A 27504-nucleotide genomic window follows, 5' to 3' on the forward strand; every position below is an offset into this window, starting at 1 on the left:
TAATAACAACAAGTTTATTGGATATACTGTTACAACTAAATCTAAAATAATGTGGGGAAATGTTACCGAGTTTAAACTTATGGCACTGTGGAGTTTACTGTTTAAATTAAAATCATAGTCACAATAGTTCAAAGTTTTTAAATATTATATTCAAATATGTAATACATAGGCAATTACTAAATTCCTAAAAGATTTCTTGAATTTCTTTCATCTTATGAAATTGGTTGTACTTCTTTGAACCGGGTTCGTGTTTTTAAAGAAATAATTAACCCAATATAGCATTTCCCGTAAGCCAGAGTTTGTGAATTCGTAAACAATAATAAGAAGCTAAATATGACTATGATTTTACATATATTTCTACAAACCACAGCCACAGTTATCTAAATATCAGTTATCATTGTATTCTACAAGCAACATAGTGATAATCAATTACCTACTAAGGATACATACAAGATTTGTGGAGAAATTACCAGAATGGATAAAAATTTACAAATTACATTGCGTTTTATTAATTGAAATAATTATATGTGTTGTAATGCTATTAACAGCTTGTCCTGTAAAATACATAATTAATAAATTATAAAGGAATCAAGTACAATAGGCATATTAAAAGTAAGAGTAATCCTGCATGTAGACAAAATATAATTTATCTTCAATAAAAGATAACAGTCTACGTCATAACAACTTACAATAAGGCACATACATTTAAAATATAATTTATAATCACACGTTTTTAAACATTACGCCTTAATCTAATGATAAATTGATTTAAGGGTCATAAACGTATATAATTCAAAAACTCTTTCAATTCATACTTGATTGATATTCAAGAACTTTAGGAAACTAGGTAGGTACTTTACTTTTCTACTTTATTTATTTATTATTGTGTACACATTTAATATTTAAATTAGTAAGGCACTTCAAATTCGGGTTTATGGTACCCTGACAAGATTATTCTCCAAAATTCGTAAATCATATGTCAATATTGAAATTTCCATATAGTTATTAAACATTCAATGACGTGATTCAAGTAGATATATTGCACGTCATAAATATATTTCTCGCTTTGTACTTTTAAAACTAAACTATATACTTAACTAATTTAAATGCACAAACTCTACCATCACAATTTTTGGGCTCCAATGTGTCACTCTATTATTCGTACATTCCAATAAAAATTAATCTCTACGTGATGTTCGTTTAAGTACAAAACTAGAGTTTCAATTTCTTAAAAATAATTTGGCTGTTGACTATCAACTAGTTCCAAAAGACGAGCTTCTTTTTCTCGATTTGGCTAAGATTTGGCTGTTATGGAAACCGCCATGAAGGTGTAACTGTCAGGTGGTATTGACAGCTGCGAGTTTCAGAACAGGAACATTCTATTATCTGTACAAGACTGACGTACAAAATACAACATAAGTACAAAAATTAAAATACATATAAAATAGGTTCATGGAAGGATTTGATTCGTCAAAGGCCACTTAAAAATAAACCGCGGAGAGGCAGTGTTCACCTAATATGAAAGAAGGAATACGAAATGGTTTCAATTCTTCAATAACTTTTTGTTCTGGAATTATATTATTTCTAAGTATGTTTTATTTACAATAGGTCGTTTAATTGTGAATAAAAAGTTATGTGTTAAAGCCTATATTAGTATAAATATGCTTTGTCTTTAGAGTACAATATAAATAATCTATTATTATGGAAACGTGTGTTAAGTTTTTTAATTTGTGGATAAGTTATGGAGAACCATTTCGCATCTTCTTTCATTTACGTCCTAAAACGGACTAAAAATTCTACCAGAAACCTGGTGTGTTGGAATCACAACTCGATTTCTCATATATCAGACTTTTGGGGTGGACAGTTTGCTCCTAGATTTCTCCCACCGACTGATGTAGTCCACTGGGTAACACATTACGGCAGACAATATTAAGAAACCGCCAGACACACAGAATGATATGGTGTAGCTATGAGTTAGGTCCATTAGAGCACCTGAAAAGATATTAATTTTTAATTGAGTATTGTATATCAAGGTAATAAATTATTTTTCAGTAAATTAGATAAGCAAAAAAGTATATTAGAACGGAGTGAATAAATACCTGCTATTGGAACACCTAACACAGCTCCGAGGCCCTGGAAGAGCAGGAACAAACCGAAGCAGTTGGTCAACTGCTCTAGACCTATGTACTCCACCACCAAGATTGAACGAAGGGATGCGAAACACGCTGAAACAAGGAACCTCAGTCAAAAATAATAAAGATTTATCAAGTCATTTATATATTTTTATTAATTGTAATATTTAGTTACGTCTTGGTGAGATGCGCTCACGGAAGTAAGCTTGAGTTCTTATGACTTCAGAAATATAGTAAGCGGAACAGGTATCAAAACATCACACGCAATTGACTCACTTGTTACTATCGAAGTAATACAAAGATGTCTGATATAAAGAAATAAATTATGTAATTTCAGCAAAAGTCGTTAACTCACCGACAGCTAGCCCAAAGATTGCGCAGTATCCGAATTGATAGATCTCATTGAAATACAGTCCACTCATCATCGTAGCCACGCCACCAGCAGTAAGAGCGATGTTGTTCAACCACAGAGGAGACACCTTCGGCATAGAGGAAACCAGCCCACAACCAATACGTCCGAGGATGTTTGTGATGCCGATCGTCGATATCAACCAAACGCTCTTCGATTTGGTCCAGCCGTTGTCTTCTGCCCTCTGAGCTACGTATGTGTAAGGCACGAAGAATCCTAACATAGTGAAGAATCCGCTTATCGCCAGTATGTTAAACGTCGGCGACCGGAACAAGCTCACGTCCAGCATGGTAGCGAGCGCTCGTCTCACCGCTTCCGGACAGAGTTGACATTTTCCAGACTGTTCCTCTTGTGTATCCTCCTTTGTCGGGACGTGCGTCACGGCCAAGTGGTACCCGAGCGACGTTCTAGACGTGTATTGAGGCAGCCTTGCGAGACTGCCCCCGAAAAAGATGTCGTCTCGATACAGAGGGCGTGCGACCAAATCGAGATGGGATCGGCGAGGGCGAGCCTCACGCGTGACAACTTTAACAGAACTAGCAATCAGTGGCTCGGCATTGTCGACGTTGCTGTTAGAGTCCTCCTGTTCGTCTTTCTCGGCCACCGAACTGGCGATGAAGAGAGGCTTACAATTATGTTTGATCGTGCCGGCCGTTGCGGACGACCTTCTGCTGAGATGTGAGTTGCTTCCCCGGAAGACTTCTTCGGCAGTCGGGTACCTAGTGTTATTGGCGACTCCCATCCACGTGTGAGGGCTGACTCGGTTGGTGAATCTCATTTCTGGGGGCATTGAGATTCCTGAGTCCAGTTTGTTGTGGAGTTTGAGCATGGAGTTAAGTTTCTCGACAGCTTCCTCGTGTCGCCGCGAGGTATCATCTTCTTCTCTTTGGTCTGCCAAGGTCACCCTGACAGGTTGTATGGGCCTGAATGCGAGACCGCAAACCAGACAGATGAGAAGGAATGCTGAAACAATTTGTATTGTGAATGTTCATGTTTCGTAACCGAGCTTCCGGTATTATCGCGTGACCTCGAATTTATCAAGCGTGTGCTTTTAATATTGTGCGCAATATATTAAGTAAAGTATACGCTTGTAATAAGATAACACAACATTGGTTTTGGGCAAATCTATATCGAATATATAGAAATGATGTCATTGATGCCTACAATAAATGACGATCCTTAAAATATATAAATCAATATATAAATATATTGTCGCTTCTTAGTCATTATGTAGTTGGCACCTGCTGCTTCAGTAACCAGTAAGAAACAAGCTTTTAATTTGTACACCGATATGAATTGAAACACTGATTTAAATTTAATAAAAACAAATAATTGACAGTTGCTATTTTAAAACCCTTACCTCCATTAATTGCAACGGCAACTCTCCAACCATAGTTCTCGATAAGAGAGTCGGTCAGCGGTGCGAACACAAAGGTACCGACTCCGGAGCCACAAAGTGCCAAGCCTGTGGCTAAAGCGCGCCATCTCTCGAAGTAGAAACCGACAGTCAACACGGCCGGCATGTATATCATACAGAAACCAATACCTAAAAGCATACATATTTTTAATACATAAATCTAGTCGATACGAGAAGTGTGGCCGATCCCCGGCTGTGCGCCAATGGAGTTTCTTTCTATGTGCGCATTTAACATTCGCTCGAACGGTGAAGGAAAACATCGTGAGGGAACCGGCTTGTCTTAGACCCAAAAAGTCGACGGCGTGTGTCAGGCACAGGAGGCTTATCACTCACTTGCCTATTAGATTCACAAAAGATCATGAAACAGTTTCAGAAATCTGAGACCAATAAAGGTCGATTTTTTTTAATTATTTAAATAATTATTTTGGTAGTCATAACTTTTGCCTAGACTCAACGATGCCTGAACTAGTTAGATTTTGACTTGCGGCATCTTCTTATCAAGTTAAACTATTACGTTTGGCGTTTTTTGGAACTTTTTGTAATATGTATTATAATTACATTGAACCTAGAACCACGGTAACTGCTTTATATATAAATACAAACATAGACAAAGAAATGTATAGACTTACCTCCCATTACTCCATAGATAAGGTACAAATACTCAACGCTGGTCGCAAAATATGACAACGTAAACGCACTTGCCGTTATCATACTTCCCAAAATCGTCACAACACGAAAACCATACCTAAAATGGAGGGTAAAACAATTAATTTAAATGTAGGCCAGAGATAAGATATTACGATAATGTAGGTAATTAGACTACTTTGGCTGAAAACAATTATTAAAGGCTTTAGAGCGTTAACTAGGGATTAATTATCACTAATTAAAAATAACGTAGACAAATTGAAAGTTAGTTGAAAACATTTGTATTTTCGATTCAAATGCAAATATGACTGACGACAACTTTTTGTATATGCCTCCAAATTTGTTTATTGTATACTCTAAATTTACTTACTTATTTGCTAAGGCAGAAGCAAACGGACCAGCGATAAGATAAAATCCCTGTAGTAATGAGAAAACTGGTGCCACCACTCCCCCCGTCACCTGTGGACAATATTACATAGAATTTAGTCGAATTCTTAAATACAATTCTTTTAAGAGTGTGTTCATTGCGAAATATTTATATTCGTCTATCAGAAAAATGTCTGCCTCCAACCTATATCGGAAACATAAACTGTAGTTTACGCTATATCAATGAAAACCGGTACTAGAAATAAGCAATACGGAAGCATTATTTCCACATAATGTAATGTGATAGAATCTACTTACTAGACCTTTATTTCCGATTTCGCATTACCTATTCTCGTTGACCGATTAGCCTTGTTCTTTGACATATTGACAGTGACATACGCGATTAATTTATTAGCGATCAAGCATCAGTCTGTCGTACTTTTGATTATAAAGTAGAAATTACAGTCTGTCAAGTATAACTTGGCGACTGGCGTGTGCCGTGAGGTTAAAAAGGGAAATAATTTCAAAAGTCGTCGTCTATTCTCAGAACTATTATAGGAATTATTTTTGTTTCTAGTAGTATTTTACAAAAAAAATGTTAATAGTGTATATAAAGTCGCGGCGTGTAACGAGATTCGAAAACGCCGAGTTACACTTGAGACCTTGTAGGTATATTACGTGGTATATCTGTAACGTAGTTGATTTATTGTAATAAAATTAAGCGGAAATGGGAAATTTATATGTAGCTTTTAGTACCATAAACGAAAAAAGATATTTTTATCTTACAAATGATATGTTTTTAAGCTGAATTGTTAAACATTTGTATAGATGCCAAATATTATATTATAACGATTTTCATACTACAAATCAAATAATGAATACAAGTCATTTGGATTTTCTAATTTTAATAAACATATACATATGTACTTATATGCCTCCGCAGCTGCGTGGTTAACACAAAGGGCGTTTAACACAGTTCCTTGGTTCAACGATCCAAAATGTATTAGTGATTGATAAAACGGACTGTCCCATAGCCACTTGGTTACCTATTAATTAACCTTCACTTATATTGCAAAGTTCATTCATATTACCTAGTAATATCTAGCTAGGCTCAGACACTAACGGGACTAAACGTCTAAGGTAACAATGCAAATAGCATTACTGTAACCAGGCATTTATGAATATATACAACAAGTATTTTACGCAACATACACTTAATAATTAATATCGAAAAAAAAAATTTTTAAGTACAATATTTACTTATTTACCAACCCCGTGCACCGATGTTTTGTTTTTTCTGTTTACGGAATAACTTAAACGGGATGAGCACATATGCCTGATCACCATCTTTAAAACAATGCTCCATAAAACGCATGCAAATATGAGGCCCAAAAGGGTTTGTGCGCCAATAAATTACGACTATTGCTCCGATAACCGATTTGGTCCGAAATAGAATATATACGACTCTAGCTAAAGAGTATATATTTAACTGGCTTGTTACATACTTGATATTTAGAATAGAATTCTTAAAATACATTGAAAAAATTACATAATTTAAGATACATCGCAACACATTTTTATTGGTAGACTGGCAACCCGCCAAGTTTGCAGGTAACCGATTTAAAAAAATATTACGTTTCTTACTATTGTACTCGTATATTTATGTATGTTTAGTAAATCCAAGGCCCTACATAAGTGCTAAATGAAATCGCTTCAATTGTTAATAACTTCACATTTATCCTCATGGTTTGCAAACGACGACGGTATTTTGTGGAGGCTTTACCATAAATACACCACAGATAGCAATCTAACAAAAATGTCAATCTCCTATGGATTTTTTGAAGATTAAAAATGCCTATAATGTTACAACGTAAATGGAACCGGTTTAAATTCATATTATAAGTAAATAAATCAGTGGCACTGGAACCGTTTTAGGGCTGGGCCACAGATTTGTGTATCTGTTGATCATTTGTCAATCTAATAGACAAGTAGGTGATCAGCCTCCTGTGCTTGATACACGCCGTCGACTTTTTGGACTAAGGCAAGCCGGTTTCCTCACGATGTTTTCCTTCACCGTTCGAGCGAATGTTAAAAGCGCACATAGAAAGAAAGTCCATTGGTGCACAGCCGGGAATCGAAACTACAAACTCAGGGATGAGAGTCGCACGCTGAAACCACTAGGCCATCACTGCACTCCTTGTATTATAAGTATCTATATTTTTATGCTATCACTAAGTCATATTTTTTCTAACATACAAACGTAATGAGACAGAACATCGTATACTTATACAAAATCAACGTTTAAAATGTCACAAATATAAAATAAATTTATTTAGGTATCATGCAGAGTCGTAACATTGCTATCAATAAAATTGTTTGGATTACAAAATAATGAAGTAATTAACAATCGTTTTAATATGTAATTAACCGCACATTGACCGTCAAATTGTTATCCAAGTTAAATAATTCGTAAATAGTTTTAATTAGCAAGAAGGAACTTAAATATTTGAAATCATCAAGTCTCGAGGCCATCTTAGTTCGTTACCCTTTACTGCTCGTGATAGTCAGGGTTATAGATTCGGGTATTAGATAATCATAATTATTCTAAATCCTAATAATTAAATAGTAGGATACTATCTTCATTGAAACAACCTTGAACTTAGAATTTAATTAGGCAATTACTTATACCTATTTAATATTCTCTAAATTAGTAATTAAAACAATGAAATTGTAAATACTAATAGAAACGGAACAACATTGAACATTATATTTAAAAAGCTTTAAAACGCAAATGTTAAGTCATTTTCACATTAGTAGATTTGTGTACATTAGTAATTAAAACTGAATAGAATTGTTACAAAATCCATAAATTTTAAGAGATAAAATAAACTTAAGTATCCATTTATCGTATAGTTAATAAATGAAACATTATGTACACACGTTTCAGCTAAAGAATAATATGCCATTACTAATCTCAAAGATTTCCAATTAGTTGTAGTAAGTATATATTTACATACAATACATAAATAATCATAGAATGGTAACGTAGGCATCGCCATCATGCCGCAAATATACGTCAGTGCGGCCGCAGTAATTACATTCCCGCAGCGATTAAAAAATCGGATACTAAATCCAACAAAGTATTGCCCCTAGAAAAAAAATTGTTGCTAGATATCTACGAGGTCAATAAATGACAATTATTTTAATACAAGAAATGGCGGCAAAAGAATAAACAAAGTTTGACTTTGACATTGACAATTGACATATTTCATGATATATTACATAGCGTGAACTCACATATCACGTATATTAGTGCTATTTATTATAATACTTATCATTAGGTTGGCGAGTGTGTATATGGTAGGCAATTCATGAGAATTTTTTATGTATATTATAAGTTACGATTTGAGCTGGGTCTATATTATGTCAAATGATGTTTTGTGTGTGATGTCCGTTCTATTTCTTTTCTATATATTTGGATGTGATCAATGAGAAAGTTGAAATAGTAATTCTTAGCATTGAGTGATAATCAATTTGCGATCGTCTCCATCCTGTCGCCAATGTAAACATGTTTTCTTGACGTCAACCATAATTGCATCGGTAATTGGCCAATTTGAAAGTTAGATGTTTGATATTGATTATTATTGATTGTCAAAATGTCAATTTATTAATATGACCGCGGATTGACGTTCTAGACAACATTTGTAGAAATAGTTGTCTCTGGTTTCTAGCTAGACATTTGAATAAAACGTTAACGGTTATAAATGCGAGATATTGTATACCTAATAAATTCGCGTTTATATTAGTAAAATTTTATTTAAAATGTATTTTTTTTAAATATTAGACTTATGCTTATGTGTTAATTGAGCAGGTAAGCTGTTTAATTTAATTGTTAATTTATATTATAACGAATGCAAGCTTTACGCATAAACATGAACATAGACTATAATATTACTTTAATCACGATATGATCTCAGTGGAAATAATTTGTATTTAAACTACGTAGTAAAACAAGTTCTTTACAAGCATTTAGGCATAATAAAATGTAATTGGTCGATAAACAATAAACAGAGTACACCAATTTTGTGGGTTTTATACTTACGTTACCTTTAAACGGAATTAAGTAGCAAGAAAAATATCTATATCTTAATCACTTTCGATTTTTTTTTTCTTATTTTTAGTACCCCGGTATTAAAACATGAATGTTTGTATTAAAATTCACATGTACCACTAAATACACTACTAAATTTTATTCATAAAAAAATAATTTGTTTTATTGGAAGCTGTCTTGTGGAATACGATTTTATACAAACTACAACGCGACTTTATAGGCTAATCTTTCATAAAAAATCATACTAACTATAAACATATAACATTGCGGTAGAGATTTGTTGGTACGATATCCATTATTCTACTCATTCAAGAATAATTATAGATAGAAACTTATTTTAGCGCCAGTTGTTCTACATAACAAATGAGCTGCCAGAAATGTAGGCCGAAGAGCGATTTTATTTTTAAAACGACCTACCTATTTGCACTTACATGATAATTAGTATTCAATCTTGCAACGGCCTACATTAATGTAAATATGCAATTTCATTGTCTGTATTGGCAGCCCTGCAGGCTACGCACCAGTGCTCTTTGAATGAACAAATACGTAATTTTATTACGATTTTCAAACAATATTAAGACCGTTCCATTGTATTAAAAATTAAAAAGTCAAAAAAATCAGTTTGCATTGATAGGCAGTTTCGCAGTCAAAATATACCTAACCCTATTATAATTAAAAATAGAAAATATCTCGACGCGACGCGAGCAGGACTAAAGGCCGATTTACATTATCATAGTGTTTAGGAGAGTGCGTAGCGTTTACTAGAGCAAGTAGCGTTTACATGTTTCAACGAAAGTACTATCCTAAAGCACTCTCCTAAACACTAAGATAATGTAAATCGGCCTTAATAGATTTGACATACTAGCGCTAAATCTAGACTCTGGATCTTAAGAACTTTTTTTGTAATAAGGGCAAACGGGCAGGAGGCTCACCTGATCTTAAGTGATACCAGTGACTAACTGAACTCTCAGGGACTTGCCGAGCTTCTCACTACGTTACAAGTGTTATACAGAAAGAAGAATTATGTTGGAGACGGGAATCAAACATTGAATAAACGCGGTTGGAGGTTATTACAGAAAAGACAATATTAATAAATATATTCAATACGCTTTTATTTAATGTGCGATACTTTGCCGATCGGAATTAATAAACTTGATTTTTGGGAAAACCCGTTGGTGGTATAAATTTGTATGTAAAATAACAAATTTATTGACATGACGTGCCGGTGAGTACTTTTATCGTTCTAAGAAAATATCAACATTAAAAATACCCAAAGACTTTTTATATTTACTGTGATTCTCATATTTGTAAAAAAGCAGGTATGCATGGTCCGATATATCAAAAGCTAAGCAGAGGCAATTTAGGGCATATTTTGAAAGTTTAGTGTTTAGTGGCGTCTAAAAATGTTGAATTTGATGTCCAAAAAAACATTATATGACTGACGCAATTTTACATATGTACTTTTAAAATGATAACTGCCTGTTTATAAACATGAACCTATATTACGAAATATAAAGGCAACAGATAAGTAAGCAACAAATTATAACTTACATTAAATTCATTCTGAATGGGTTTCTGGAAAGATCCACCACAGAAAAGTATACCATCGACGATGAAGTTGCAAAGGAAAGAAGCAGCAACAACCACCCAGCCCCAGCCTCCATCTGGAGGGACGACCTGGAAGATTTACAATAAATTAATCAAGGACATAATTCTAACTATAAAATGTAATTCGCTCGGAAGAAAACCCTTTTCAAATTAATTTCAATAATAATCGCTAATATTGTGTAAGTAATTAGATGTTTTGTAACGCTAAGTAGGTATTTATTTAAATTATTACAATTATGTCACAATATGTTATTGAAGAAATAGCTACAAACTTTGGCCCTTTGGAGTATTTGTATTATAGAAGTTTATTTATTCAATTTAATACATGAGAAGATGGTTTCTCTAAGGAAATATTACTAATTATTTTAATAATAAAATTGTATAAATATAATTACTATTTAAAGATTTAAATTTGCGCCTGGTAGATAGTACCGGTGACCCCAGAGCTGGTGCTTTCCTCGCTCAAAGAATAAGTATCGCAATACAGCGAGGAAATGCCAGCGTTAAAGGTACACTGCCAGGGACCAAACTTTTTAAATTTATTTAATTTACAATTCATCCTTTAATTATTATTATTACTATGTAGGTTAAGAATATTGTGAATACTGTATTGTGTGGGAAATTATTTACTAGCTTTAACAATGAATAATAAAACATTCTCATACTGTATTAACACAATTCTCTGTAATTTCATATATGCTTCCATCTCCTTCAGCAAATGTCTTTTCGGTGTTGGTTTCTTGGGGTAACATATTTTAACAAAAATTTAAGTATATTGGTGTTATGACGTGACTTTTAGTGTCAATTTACGCCTCTCTTTGATTCCAGATCAATAATGTGATGTCAAAGTCAAAATCATTTATTCATATAGGTAACACAATGTACACTTATGAACGTCAAAAAAGTAATACATAATAAATGCTTCTAATTTTACATTTACTGCCAGTTCTCAAATCAAGGGCGTAGAGCGGAAGAGAACTGGCAAAAAACTCTCCGCCACTCTTTTTGATCTCCAAGTTTTTTCTTTTACACAATATTTGTAAGGAGCTGCAACCATTACACCATGTTCCACATGACTTCTCAAGTAATAAATAATAATAAAATAAATTAAAAACAAAGATTTGTCCTCTGTCAGCAGGAGGCATGGTGAAATAGGAGCACGTACTTACATTCTCGTGGGAACAACACGCAAATACATAGTCAAAATAACTAACACGAGTGAGATGTAATGATTATACTCTATCACTAGCTGCCCCCGCGAACTTCGTTTCTCCTTAATGCCTAGCCTACCTTTTTAGTACAAACGAACATGGAACATTTTGCTATACTACCCCAGAGACTGTTCGGTTTTTTTAGGTTTTTCTGTGATTTTTCTCAATATAAACCTTAGAGTTCAAGTTATAAGTTGTTAACTAACAAATAAAAAATAAGGGTTGATCGTAGAGGGTAGATGAAAACTAAGGGTTGTATGTATTTTGTATGCTGTATCATTAAAAACTGTTGTCTAAAAAATAAAAATATTATTTTTGTTGTGGCCACCCCTTATCACTTAGGGATTTGAAAGATAGATAGTAGCCGATTCGGAAGAGTTTCGCAACGAACATTGTGACACCAGAATTTTACATATTAGATATAGATTTCAATCCAACATTTAAAACCAATAAACATTATTTTATCTATACTAAAAATTCGCCAGTAAAAAATTACGTAAGACCCATAGTTTTATATTCTTTTTGCTATTAACATAGTTAAGGTTAAAAGGCATGGTAACAGTTTTTATTAACTTGGAAACACTGACCTTCCCTTATAATGTGTCAATTCTCGGTACTCATTCTAGCAAATTTTTATGGGGCAAAGTAATCTATTATCGACATTCGAGTCTTACGTAGGTATGTACATTAAGGCGCGTTTTAAATTGGGCGTGACAAATTTAATAAAGAATAAAACCTATAATTTGTATCATTAGTAGCACAAGTGTTTTCGAATTATTAAATAAAAATATATTTGATTAGCTCGACTAAGCAATTTTATTTCTATAGATGGTAATTAAAATGCGACTAAAATGTAGGTCCCAAATATTATAGTTGCCCACAAAAGTGAGTCTAGAACGAACGACCCGACTTTCTTGGCGATTTCTTTTCTTCTTTGCCACAATCGTAATACAGCCATTGTTCAAAGTACTATAAGCAGCAAAGTGAGTGTAATTTCGGCGAAGGCCAAAGAAATAGTTGTGAATAGACAGCCGTTGACGATTTTCTCAGCAATGTTTCGTAATTGCATACGCCTTTTCCATTTCTTTTCCGCTACTGTCATTTTAATCAATATGCACAATCATTTTCATATCTTGTTTATTTTTCTTTTCATTCACAGTGGCAGTCTATGCATTGAGATTTTGTGTATATTTTATCAGTTTGAATTAAAGATTCCTTTATACGCAGCTGTTTGGGTTTTATGTTTTTACCTTGATCTTTTTCAAATGTTAAAACAACTCCTAAGATATGGTAGGTGACCGCGGCGACTACAATTAAATTAATAAAACCGCGCATAGCAGGAATTGTCCAGTTGTCGAGTGATTGTATCCATTTTAGATTTTTTTAATGATTTAAAAGAATATCAATTCGGCCATGAAACGGTATTTGTCAAATTCTTGACTTGTATCTTTATTACAAACTTATTGTCAGCCAGCGGTAATCACAGATAATTTATAACTTGAAAAAAACATTGCGTTTTGACAAATATCTTAGCTATGGTAATTTTATGACTTACCATTATTTTTGCGACACTAATATAAGGTATTCTAAGAGGTAATTAGAAACACGGACTACAAAATGCACAGAAAAATAGACAGATCGATTTGTTATGTCACTGGTTAGAATAAGCTTTAAATGTTTTTTTAAAGTATTTTTTGACATGGCAACTAGTCTATTCAGCCTAGTCTTATTTTCGGCACTGCTTCTCACTTATGTATTTATAATCGTCAACTTGTTGTGAGTGAAAACATGACACACACACATGAACGATTGAAATCGTTCAAATTTTTTGAAACTCTCAATACTAGTAATACCAACAATAATACTACATCAATGTGTTGTCAGGATTTTTTTTATTTTCGATATTAATTTCTACTCTGAAAATACCAGATATAATTCAGTTTTATGTAATTTACAATGGCCATCACTACTTTAATAAAAGCAAGAATTAATAAATTTCACTTAATACAGAGAGGGAGAAATACATATACTATTGTAACCTTTAGGGCTTCGAGATGGCTATAGTAGGATTATATTCTTACCAAAGCAGCTTCAGGCTCAGAGTCATCAGTAGGGGAGTCTCTCCCCAAGCCGCTCTCATCGGAAGACGGGGTCTCGAAAGGCCGCTCGTCCGTAGCAACTCTTTGTACCATGGTGTCCACTGGAAAATATTATAATTCTATTAGTTCTAGCATAATATATGTGTATATATTTATATAACGCGCACATCGTAACTCATTATTCATCAAGTATACAATTAGCTAGAATATAAAAAGTATATTTTCCGCCCGCAGAATTGTCTCAATGTAGTAAAGTAAGTTTTGTTATGTCTTTGTAATAGATAAAGTAGTAATTAGTTAAGTCCCGCATCTAGTTAACCAAACAATTTTTGATAAAAGATCTTACAAATTGTGTTTTATCTTTAGAATCAATTTTCAATAGGAAAATTAAGCAACCTGCTGTACTAACAATACATAAATAGGTATTGACGTAATATTAGATTTTCCTTACATTATAAGACAATAGCCAGATAATGAGATCTTACAAATATATTTTACCTTCTTACAAATGCACATTTTTAGGTCTGGGCATTTCTGTATCTATTTCTTTATCTACTGTCAATCAAATAGACAGGTGATCAGCCTGTGCCTGACACACGCCGTCGACTTTTTGGGTATAGGCAAGCCGGTTTCCTCACGATGTTTTCCTTCACCGTTCGCGCGAATGTTAAATACGCACTTAGAAAGAAATTCCATTGGTACTCAGCCGGGGATCGACCCTACGACCTCAGGGATGAGAGCCTGACAGTTTATTAAAAGTTCTAACAAACGCCACTGCTGAATATCTTTCAGGCCACTAGTTAAACGGCGCTGTTTAGTTGAGGCTAGGCTGTTGATTGAACGGCTAATTAAGCTAGTTGGCTGCGACATATATTTCAAGTAAATCAGCCGGTCACTAGTTGAACGCCGTCATGGAAAAAATAAGCTGCGATAATGTTATGAATGTGGACCGATGACCGAATGAACCTTAGCCGACTTAATCGGGTACATAAATACGATAAGTTATTAACTTGGTAATGATACGGACCATCAGTTGCATATTGAAGTATTTCGATTAATAACCAACCACGATGTTTTCAAAAAATTGTTACGCCATATCGATCAGCCTTTGAGGCGAGTATTTACTATAAGTTTGACAACAATTATAAATAATTTTACTTATATGACATTATGAAAATTAATATGACATTTGCATGACTTCTTTATATGGTTGATTGTGCGAATTTTTATTTGTAATTATATTAATAAATTAAAAGCATTTTTAATAGAATTAAAAAAAATAGCCTGATTTACTAACACTTAGCCTTATACAATATAATATGAAAAGATAAGTTGTTACATCTTTATCTATAGGTATGTCTTAATGATGAGGACATGTTTGTAAGGTAAATCACAGAACAGATTTGAATTTTTTTTACTTGTATAACATTAATGACGTTTATGACATTTTCCTTTGAATAATTGTTATGTAGAGGGAGGGTAAAACTTGCTGGGTTTCATCCTCGTTCTTCGCAGAACAAGGCCTCCTGGTAGTTTTGCGAACGGATGGCGTAGTCAAGACTACGACATTTCACTACGCTCTTTCGCGATTTTTGTAAACGTTTTTGACATTCATAAGCATGCCCTAAGACGCATCTAAACTGAAAAGACGATTTGATTGATTAATTTATTTGAATGTTTGTACTAACGAATATTTCAAAAAAAAATACTGGACCGATTTCAAAAGATCTTTCATTATTAAAATGCTACATTATTCCTGATCGACAGGTTGAAAGGCGGGCAATGTACCCAATAAAATGGGTGTCATCATCATCATCGTCATGGGATGCGATAACTGCTCTTTTTGGGCGTCCCGTAGGATTGGCTATACTATAAAAAAAAACAGAATATTTTGTAAAGTTACGGCCGAAGACGGGTTAGGCTGTTTATATCACAGAACGAATGACCACTCAAAGTCATGCTTTAAATTAAAAATGATGTAAAATTAATCAACTTGGAAATTTAATGCCCGATTAGTTAATGAGTGATTTAAGTAAGAGTGGAAATGAGTAATATAGCTCTAATGAACTACTATTGTATGTGTTATTAAAAACTTTACTAAATTTCTGGTTTCTGTTTTAAGAACGTGTCATTATTTTTTTAGGAAATTAAATCTCATAGAAATGTCTCTTAAATAAACTACCACAGATTATGCAAATATGAAAATATATTCTGTAAAACGAAAAAGAACACAGCTGGGTCACCTTGTTTTTGAAACAAAAAAACAAATCAATATTGTTGTCTGTAAACGCAGTATAACCTGTGGTGTTTATTTAGCAGTAGTAATAATAAATTATTCGCTTCTATTTATTATCGCATATAAATTAATGGTTATAGCAATAATATGATGAAATGTTTATTCGCAGGGGTTGTTATTGCAAAGCAGGTCAAGTTATAGCAAAACATTATGATAATTTTATCTTAACAAACTTAAAAATATTATTGAGTACTCAATTTGAACTCTTACAAACTTCTCTTGTTATTTGTTACTTAATTAAAACACGTATTAAGTTTTTTTTATGTATCAAAAACGGGCAGAAGTTTCACCTGATGTTAAGTGATACCGCCCAAAACTCTCATTGTCAGAAGGCTAGTAGCGTTGCCGGTTTTTTAAGAACTGGTAGGTACGCTCTTTTCTAGAAGGACCTTAAGTCAGGAATACTTCAGTGGGCAGTTGGTTCCACATACTGGTGGTTCGGCAAAAACTGCCTTAAGAAATGCTCAGTTGTGGAACGACGGACGTCGAGGTGATACGGATGATATTTTGTATTTTGCCTTGACGTCCGATAATGAAACTCAGCTGCAGGTATTAATCCGAACCACTCCTCCAAGTTAGTTTAAACTCTAGTGTAACAATCATTCTTAGCTAGCTAAGAAACAAGTATTCTGTTGATCCGTCCGAGTGACGCGAGCGTTGATTTTTAATGTTTTTTAGAAAATTTATGGTTTTAAAAACATACTAAAACAGATACGAATAAGCGCCTGGGATAAGAGCTTCAGATACGAGATCAGATTCAGAAACGAAACGAGCGCGCCTTAAGCAAAATTAAACTCGTAAAATATATAATATTTAATAAAATCTATAGCAGCTTTAGACTAAACTTATGTGATGTAATTCAATTAATTTTTGGGTTCATAATACTTGCCATGATTGTATAAAAACGTAATTAGGCAAAAGGTAGTGGTGGATTTGCGATTTTTTCGTATCGATATATAGTTTTTAATTAGCGTCAACCATTGAAATTATAGTGAAGGATCAATACATTTTTTTTAAATCAAACATCACATACTTAGATATAATCATCAGACTGATTTTGGTTAATGCTCTTAACGCTAAGTGTGACTCCCATACTTCAAAAACGTATCGAATTTTGACATACGGGAATCATAGTTTGAGTTAATTCTCTTTTATTAAAGTTAATTATCGTAATTAATCGTACTTAGTACTAAAAATCGCGATGTACACCGTGAATTAAACTATTATAACACATTTAAATTTGTTCTGGCTAAGGCTACTAGCCATGTGAATGCTGCAATAAACTTTTTGATACAACAGCAATAAAACGCCTAAACAGAACTAAACCTTTTTAGTTAAAAAACCTAGTGTAGAGAATATAAGTGCAAGTGCGGTATCTCGGACACACGAACATAGTGTCTAATCATTATCGAACACTAAGACTATTAATGAACATTACCTTAGTTTAAGCTATTTATTAGTATTGTAGAAAATTAAGTTAACATAATATTACTTATTAGCCATAATTATTGTATAGGCTAGAAAGTAAATCATGTAAAGTCGCACTCTTTTTTGCGAACTTTATAATTATACAAAAAAACTTTTTTTCTGACGACTGAATCTGCTATTTAAATTACCCGTATATTTAAACTCATTGTGGTTGCTTTGCGTCTACAAACAATTGAAACCCGAAATGGCGAAATTAAACTTTTGTTTCTGTTATTTTTCTTAGAATAATAACTAAAGCTGATTATCAGTTTAATTACTAAAATTTATTATGACAACTCCATATGTTTACGTAATGTTTTTATCGCAACAATTAATAATTATAAAGACGTGATTAATGAGATGATAAAATGGCGCCGTCCACATCTTTATGCGTACTTACTTTTCATATTACATATACAAGTTTTAGCTTGGTGGTGACCGTTGCCAACGTAAATATCTCACTGTGCTAGCAATTTGAGAAATATGTTTATATTGCATAATCTTATGTAAATTTTCAAGTTCTATGTCATTTAACACATCGGTCGGAATCAGGTTTTGTACGGAATGTTCCTACTGCGTATTAGGATAAATTATTAAACATACAATTTAGCGCGGGTTTGTGTCAATATTAATACTTGTCCATACTGTTAAGTGCAGCAGTGTACAGTGTTGATAGTGGCTTAAGCGTGCGATTCTCATCCCTGAAGTCATAGTTTCGAACCCCGGCTGTGCAGGAATCGACTTTCTTTCTATGTGCGCATTTAACATTCGCTCGAACGGTGAAACATCGTCAGGAAACCGCCATAGACCCAAAAAGTGGATGGCATATGCCGGGCATAGGTGCAGAAATTGATTTATGTTTATCATATAGTAAAGTATACTTAATTATGGTGAGTAAGCCATGTCTTTGAAGAAGATTCAGCATGTAATCCCCCAGCACCGTATGATGGGCATTGTCAACGAGTATCTTATCAATGTTACTAGGTATTTAGTTGTTCGTTGAAAAACTAAAAATAAATTGTGAATTACGTTGTTTTATAGTTTAAACTTTAAATATATTTAAGATAAACAAAACTTAACGTACTTTCATAAAGTATACTTTCAGTATAAAATTATATTCATTTGAAAGAGAGAACCCCAATTGAGTAAATGATTAAATTAAATATGCATTAAAGGGTAATTTAGTTACATACTAACCATGCTAACTGGTAATATCCAGTTTTATCTCAGAACTATCATAAGAACATATAAATCAGATGTACAGAGCGGAATGCAGCCTCCACTTTCCAACTCGTTTTCGAAAAGTTAACATGCACATTATTGATATGTAATACGTGTATTTAATTTATTAAACCTCCCTCGCACAAGCAAAGACTGCCGGAAGGAAGGCGTGAAATAATAAACGACTCAAATATAAATCTCTCGTCCAATTTCGATTTTGTTCCCTTTGGAGTAGATACTCTTGGACCGTGACTCGTGAGATTTCAAGTGCACAGGCATAATTAAAGATTTAAGTTGGCGACTGGTAGACCGGTGACCCCAGAGCTGGTGCTTTTCTCGCTCAACAAATAAGTATCGCAATACAGCAAGGAAATGCTGTCAGTGTTATAGGCACACTGCCACAGGGGCCAAACTTTTCAAATTTGTTTTTAATTTTCTTTTTATTAACTTTTAATTATTTTTATTATTACTATCTAGGTTAAGATAATTGTAAATAATGTATATTTTGTGTGTGTATTTGTTTTAATGAACAATATAATATTATAATTTATAATAAACCTTTAGTTTTTAAAAGTAAATTTTGGCATATGTATAAACTTAATTCTAGCGAGCGAGCAAATATTAAATGCGCACATAGAAAGAAACTCCATTAGTGCACAGCCGGGGATCGAACCTACGACCTCAGGTATGAGAGTCGCACGCTGAAGCCACTAGCCCAACACTGCTCAAGAAAGGATATCCATGTCTGAAAGTAACAGAGAGAACCTAAGAAGGCGCAGCACTTACCAGATCCATGCAACTTCCTCTCAATCCAGTAGCCTGCAATATCGCAGCACACAACTCACGCTCAAGATAGAGAGAGATTGAGCCAGTTGTGAGGCCCATACTCAAGTAATGGAGACCATTGTGAGTTGTGACTTTATAGTATAATTGGTTCGACAATATTGGTCTAGGGGTTGTGATGATTATGGCAAAAAACATATAAAAGAGGGAAAACGACTATGTGTGTTATCATAAAATACAAGACGAGTTTTGATAGACTGGTTTCCGTAAAATTTTCCACGGTCGGCGCTCGCTGACATTTGTACAGGTGCTTTTATGAAGTTATTGTGATGCTTAGTTTAAAATTAATCAATGTCACACAGTAATTATTAGTATTATATAATGATATTATGACTTACAAGGTAAGATTTTTTTATATACATATTAACATTACAAAAGTATTTTATCTGTCTTAATATAGGACATGTTGCTAATAATAATTTCCCACAAGCTATAGCACTTGAATTACTATTTTGACGGGAATCAAATCCAAAACCTTCTTTATGCTCACGTATTACCAATTTCAATGTTATCAAACGGCGATCTTTTAAAATATTTCTTACGCAATATAACAGTCAAATAAAAAAATATTTAATCTATGGTGTATTTGACGTGTGTAAATATTAACTATTCGGCTAACGGATGTTATTTAGTCATATGAACTGAAATTGACAACTAAATTTATAAAGTACTCCATAATAATGAATTTATCCCGGTTTATCTGTATTTTACGTCATCATCTATAATTTTTGGTTTCGTAGACGGTAGACAGTATCTAATAGTTGATATGCTGTTGTCAATGTCATTAAAATATTTGGATATTCTTAATTTAGCCCATCAATGTTTTAATGTTTTGATAAAGAAGAGAACGTTTAGGACAGACATACGGCCAAAATTAATAATGTATCCTCAATCTATGATTATAACCAATCTTGGACTGATTCATATCTAAAGACCGATCTCCAATCTGCATGCCAATAAACATTAATGCTATCCGATTGTTTATTTGACAAAAGATTGACAGCAATCTTTTGCGTGATCCCTGCCTCTCGACCGCGTTTCGTTCAATGCAATATGTTGTGTTCAAGCATACCAAAAGTTTGCTGTTTTTGAAACGAAATAAAATAAGTAAGACTTAGGGTCTGTTTCACAACGTATGGATAAAGTAGCAAATAGCTATGCAACGTTTTGTTTGTTTTTTTGTTACGAACAAATAAAGTTACAAAATTCTATAGAAAAACATAGAACCTTAACCTTTTTGTTGGTCATTTAATATTACTTGTAACGAAACGGGCTGTCATTTTCATATGGTATTTTTGTTTGTTAGGTTATTGAGTATTTTAGTACATATTATTACAAATATAAATTTTCTCTGAGTAGTTTGTGTATGTTGTTTTTGTGATTCGAGGTTGGTTCTTTAACTTAAAAAAATGTCTACGCAAAAACGTGAAAGAAGCGTCAATTTCAGCCGGGAAGAAGTTGACCTTCTAACTTCGCTTGTTGCTGACCATAAAAATATATTAGAAAATAAAAAGAGTGACTCAGTCACCTGGTAGGAGAAAGAGCAGTGCTGGAAGACGCTGGAGGCGCTGTTTAATAGCACAAGTGGGGTAAACTTTCGCAGTGCTAAAGCTTAAAGAGGGCTACAAGAAAAAAGTCTGCCTTGATACATGCTGAAACATATCGTACAGGAGGTGGCCCTAGTGCTGCTACTCCGAGGAAAAAGTCAAAGACATGATATTGTTGTCTGTCGAAGGAAATGAAAGTCAATTGAAAGGAAGAGCTTCTAAATAAGAGAAAGCAATGGGCATTTGAAGAGGAAGTAAGAGAGCATAAAAGAGAATTATGGGCCATAGAAAAAATATATTGTTAAATATATTAGAAAAATAATAGATTTTGTGCCTGGAGCGAGGATGTATTGTATTAAAAATTTGTATTTTTATTTAAATAAAAGCATTGAATTTTTATTTAATTTATCTCAAAAATGTTGTAATTTATAAAATATTATAGTAATAAAGCAAAATAATCACTTATAAGATTACTTCGCACACTTGCATTTCCCACGTTGTGAATTGCGCTTTGATCAATATCATCAGCTTGTTCATCTACTTGTTGCAGTAGTTCAAAATGTTCATCTCGCATATCAATAGCAATATTGTGCAACACTGCCCATGCCACTATCACGGCTTGTACACGAGATACTTGAAGCAAAACCTTTTTTGACAAACCGATTTTGGGGAACCGATTTTTTCCAAACACCATATTATGTCCTTTCCACCACATTTCTGCTTCGTATTTGAGATTCGTTATAAAGATGTTCTGCTGGAGTCTTGAGGTTTTGAAGTGGATATATACTATAGATACTACCTTTTAACTGTAGGTAGTATCTATAGTAACAAATATTTTTGGTTGTAGCTAATATTTAAATTTTTTTTACAAAAGTTGATGAAAAGATGAAACCTGCAAGAAGTCATATATGATAGACATCACTTTGTGTAAAAGTGTCTCCAAAGCTTTTTTTGTTAGCCTAAATCTAAATGTGAATTCGGCGTCATTCAGGCTCTGGATATAATAAATTCTTGTCTTCTTATGTCTTCGCACAGAAGTACGTTGTCTTCTTCCAGCTTCAGAATTACTATCCCAATCGGATAATTGCATTTAAACTTCCAAATCACTATCACTAGAACTGGAAGATGACGAAGATGAATAAATTTTCCTAATGAATATTAAGTTAGGTCGCAATCCCAAACCCAAATCATACGAGTTTCACCGATAGCAATCCGAGATTGCCGCGATTTGGCCAATCGAAGCAACTGTCAAAATGGACAGATAGGTTGTTGGCATGAGTAAACATTCATTGTCATACAGAGGGTAATCTTCAATCTCTTATCCGCCCTCTGAACGATTGGTTGAATAATTAGATTGGTATCTCAGTCCATGTATTGAATATTGGCATGCTTTTCTTTAGAAATGGATTGAATTGTCAGTCTATGACAGCAAAAATTGGATTGATATTGCATATTGGTTTTGGCCGATATACGAGTGTTGCTTTTTTTTGACAGTTCAATAATATTCTAATTAGTATACAGGGGCTTAGTTTTTTGGAAATATCAGCAATATTTAAATATAAATGCTACTATGGCAAGAGGCCATATGGGATGTCATTGATCCCTTGGAGGATGAGACGGGCTTTGGTATGGGATGCTACTTGTAGATGGTACCGGTGACCCCGAGCTGGTGCTTTCCTCGCTTAACGAATAAGTATCGCAATACAGCGAGGAAATGCTGCCAGCGTCAAAGGTACACTGCCACAGGTACCAAAATTTTTTGTTTTAATTTTCTAATCATCAATTTTTATTTATTATTACTAATGTTACTTCTAAAACCTAGTTCTATAAAAGATACATAATGTTTATGTAATATAAAAAGTAAAACGTAGGAATATCTCTTGAAGTATAAAAAGTAAACGTTTTAGGTAGGCAACGAAAGGTTTATACAGTAGTATATTTATAAATATTTATTACATATATTACGACACGATAATTCTATGATTATACCCAGAAATAACGAGTAATCATAAAAACATTTTGACATATAGCATAGACATTCAACCCAATTGACAGATAAAACATTCATAGATACAATACGTTCCATTTTCAAGTTACATTCATAAATCATCATAGGCAAACGCCATTAATGGCGCCAAATATTTTTTTAAACTAGCGCCATTGAATCCCACGGGTCGTCGGAATTTTTTCTCAGAAATATGTGAATAGCGGCACCTTTGTGATTATGAACGTTTCGGGGCTTTAGTGGTAGTTTTTTTCTTCAGATCCTTTGTGAATGGACGTGTCTTTTGGGCTGTTTGAGGAATTTGGTTAATGTTGTGAAAGAATTGATTTAACCACAGATTATGTAGATTATTTTTCTGTACAGATATGGATACATTTTAAACAGATAGGAATCTGGAATAGCCTTTCTAGAAGTTTTTTTATCCTGTATGTTTATCGTGATATATTATGGTTTTAACTAGAAGTTATAAGGTTAACTTACTTTAAAAGTATTATGTATGTTCCTAGTCTTAAAATACAAACTAAAACCATGTATAATAATTAACTTAAGTAATGTTTACTATTAATTAGGATAAATGCTTGCACTTCGGTGACCGTTGGAGATCGTATCATTATTCGACGTCATCTCTCATGACTGTGACCATGGGGTTTTTGAGAGCATCTAGTCCAAACCAAAGTGTATTAGATATAAATTTATATGCGCGCACACTAAATATTTTATTTAAGTATGCGCGCAAATATGTGTGCGTGTGTGATTTTCTTTTTAATAATAAAATAAACTTTCTTAAAAATATAAATAATTTTTAAGAAAGTTGTAAATACTGTATACTTTACTGTAATCAATAAAATTATAATATATTCTTGATGTGATAATCTGGGCTTATGAATGTCTAATGGACGAAAATATATTAAAATTCAGAGCTTTCATTTTTTGTATCCTATCTTTGTGCTTTTATCCATGAAATTACAAATTAAATTGTTACTTTATGAGTTTGAATAATATTCAACATTATTCAGATCGGATCTTTTACGGGTTAGCTCTCAAATTTTCCACTTTTTTTGTTTTAAATTACTTTTTAAATTAATTCTTTCTAGTATTAATTTTATACAAGTTTAATTACGTTTAAGGTGTTTAATTACTTTTTGATTGTATTAAATTGAATTGTATTTGTTTGTGTCGTGTAAACTCTTAAAGAATTCCAAATATCTTGTGATCTCATATAATGACTAATCATTATGATTAATTATCAAAACACTTAGTTAATCCGTAAATATGACGTTCATTATCCCCCACTAATCCCGGCTGCTTAAAAAATCTAAATGTCCGATTTTGTGTTACGAAAAAACTTTTTAGCAAATATTTAGTATATATTATAAAGCCAACCTTTGCAAGACAATAGTTTCAAGTTTTAGCCGATACATTTACTATATTTTTTATCTCTTTAGATCATGTCAATCTAGGCTTTCCACTCTCTTAGGTTAACTGTTCTGTTTTTTGCTATACATATAATAATTATAGACACAGCTTAAATTGACGCGACCATTACGCACAAACAAACTTTTTTGGAATGGCTTTATACCAGGCAATGAAATGTTCTAAATACTACTAATATTAGCTTTTTATAAATGTTACACAGAGTTTGGCTGAACTTAAAAAATAAAAGAACAAAAGAGCTGTGTGTGTTGTGTTTGTGTGTAATTATTAAATTACTAAAGTAATTTCTCGACTTCAACGATTCTAGTATTGAAGTATCTTTCAAGTTTTTGTTGTGTCTGTACGCCGTTTTTCACATTCCAGCCAGTTTTTTATCAGTCTGTTAAAAAAGTAAATTTCAGAAAGGTCGTATACGCGTTAGTACGTTCACTGGAAACTAGTTTTTTGTCTCAAGGCTTTAGCCTGTTCCAGATGGTATATACTCGTGCCCGCGTATAACTAAAAATAGGCTATCCGTTTCTAGACAATTTTTATACAAAAATTAGAGAAAAATAAAAGAATTATACAAAAAATATGTTTTTTTAAAGGTATTCAGACTGGCTTCTTTATTCTAAGATCGTTGTCATCTGAATAGTTATTGCTAATAAAACAAACTGTATTCCTAAACGAATACTTTCTCTTCATTTATTGGATTTCAAGAGGTCTTTGACATCAATGTTATCATTCATTCATTTTTGTTTCAACTTTTTGTATTATCAATTTTAACGTTAATTTAATTTTTAATCTGTTCGACGCCTTGGTTGACAGAAATTTCTTTCTGATTACGTATACAGTAAAATAAAATAATAACTATTTATTAATAACATTTAGTTTAGAACAAAGATCCTATACTTTGAAGTAATTGTTAATTAAGATGTACTTTAGTTGGCCACAATGCTCTGTTTTAGGCGACTATAAGAATTTTATTTTAGTTTAGAGAGCTTCGAACCACAAGTTGAATTTTTATCTAAATCAATTCAAAGTCAAAATCGTGGAGCAATGATTTGTGTCAATATATGAATGTGATAATATTAACGAGTTTGAACCAGTGTTATCGTGTTTAAGGTCAAGAAATAATTTGAATTTTCATATACGTTTTTTTAAAGTAAAAAGTTTTATCGATATATCATGATCTAGAGATTGAGCTTTTAGATAATATATGTTTTGCTATTATTATTAAGTATCACGTAGAACATCACAAAACAGATTATATATTAGATAATATTTTTTTGGTAACATTATAATTAAATAATTGATCCTTATTAATAATAATAATAATAATAATTTATTAGCAAGAATATGGTACAAAAATGAAAACTGTTTTTTTTTTTCATAATAAATGTTTGACATTGAATTTTTTTAGTATATTTTTTAACGTATTAAAACTACAAGATATATGTACAAAAATAGCAATAAGAATTGCCGCTGTTATTGAATATTAATTATACATCTAATAAATATTAATTAATCCATTCTTCGTACAAATATGTTAGCTATTCTTATAGAAACCGTACAATCGCAATTTTCTTAGCTCTCAGCCCCAAATTAAAAATCTTTGAAACATGAGATGATCTACGAGGCCTAGGTGTGAATCGTAAGCCAAAAATAGTTGCGTCTGCGCATCCCGCCCTCGTGCTTAGTTAAAAATAAAGCTGTAACTAGCTAAATGTCACTCACCCGAAATGCACTTTGCGGGAAAACAGTACTTAATCCACAGTTAGCACCTTCACCAACTAACGCCGACTTTTAGCGTACGCGCCGGTTACAAATTGTGAATCTAAACACAAGGTTGTCCTCAACACACAAACCACATTTAATATATTTTTTTGTTATCGTAATTTATTTAAATTGTGTCAGCGCGTGTCTCCGTCGCCGGTTGAGAATGTACTGAGTGGCGCCGGCGAGCGCCCGCCATGTTTTAACCATATTGTAGTTTAGTCGATAAAAAATATTTTGTTTCCATTTTATCCTGTACTGAGCAATCGAGAGGGTCAGTACCCGTGGCAATATGATTAATGGCTCTGGCATGGGCCATGGGAACAGTCGCTTGGGTTATCGAAAATTTAACACCAATTTTGCGTTTATCAAATATGGCGGCCCACACGTGGTTTATGTTTACAAAAGCTCCGGTAAAATTGTTATCAAAGTCGATGTGTATTAAGTTATAAATAAGTTACTAATTATAAAACTTAAATTACGTTTTTTTTTTCACACTCAGTGTCATAGAATGCAGTCAAAAAAAAACAAACTAAAAATACGCGCGCTGAATAATAATTTTATAATAATACTGTTCATTGTTTAATGTTAGTATCCAGTTTTCTTTTTTTTCTCTTTTTGTCTATTAATTTTAATATTTTCTGTTTCATATATGTATATATTGTTTATCTATGTAATTTGTTTGTGTTTTGTATTTATAATATGAATGTTAGCTGTAAGATTACTAATAAATAAATAATATCAAATTCTAACTAATATTGCAAATAGTGTAAGGGTCTTAATCATCTGCGATTAAATATAAACAAATAGAGCCGTGAAATGTGCTTTCCAAATTAACTGTCGTTAAAAGTTTTTCCGAAACTTAACTTCGCAAATTATTTGAAAACAGCCAAATAACGTTTTCCTTCAATTATCTTCCATCATCAAGTCATAACATC

The 27504-nt window shown here is 32.9% G+C and overlaps 1 protein-coding gene across 1 annotated transcript; it reads right to left on the reverse strand.

The window, feature by feature from the left end:
- LOC125052257 lies at positions 1-26753 on the reverse strand. The gene is made up of 9 exons (XM_047652977.1): positions 26528-26753; positions 13981-14099; positions 10632-10757; positions 4974-5062; positions 4588-4703; positions 3902-4087; positions 2488-3504; positions 2100-2225; positions 1-1992 (listed from the first exon to the last, which is right to left on the reverse strand). Exons 2-9 carry the CDS (start codon positions 14089-14091, stop codon positions 1844-1846), a joined length of 1920 nt encoding a protein of 639 aa, XP_047508933.1. The 5' UTR covers positions 14092-14099; positions 26528-26753; the 3' UTR covers positions 1-1843.
- Positions 26754-27504: the final 751 nt, after the last annotated feature.

This window comes from Pieris napi, chromosome 9, assembly GCF_905475465.1.
Source record: "Pieris napi chromosome 9, ilPieNapi1.2, whole genome shotgun sequence".
In the NCBI taxonomy this organism is placed as follows: domain Eukaryota; kingdom Metazoa; phylum Arthropoda; class Insecta; order Lepidoptera; family Pieridae; genus Pieris; species Pieris napi.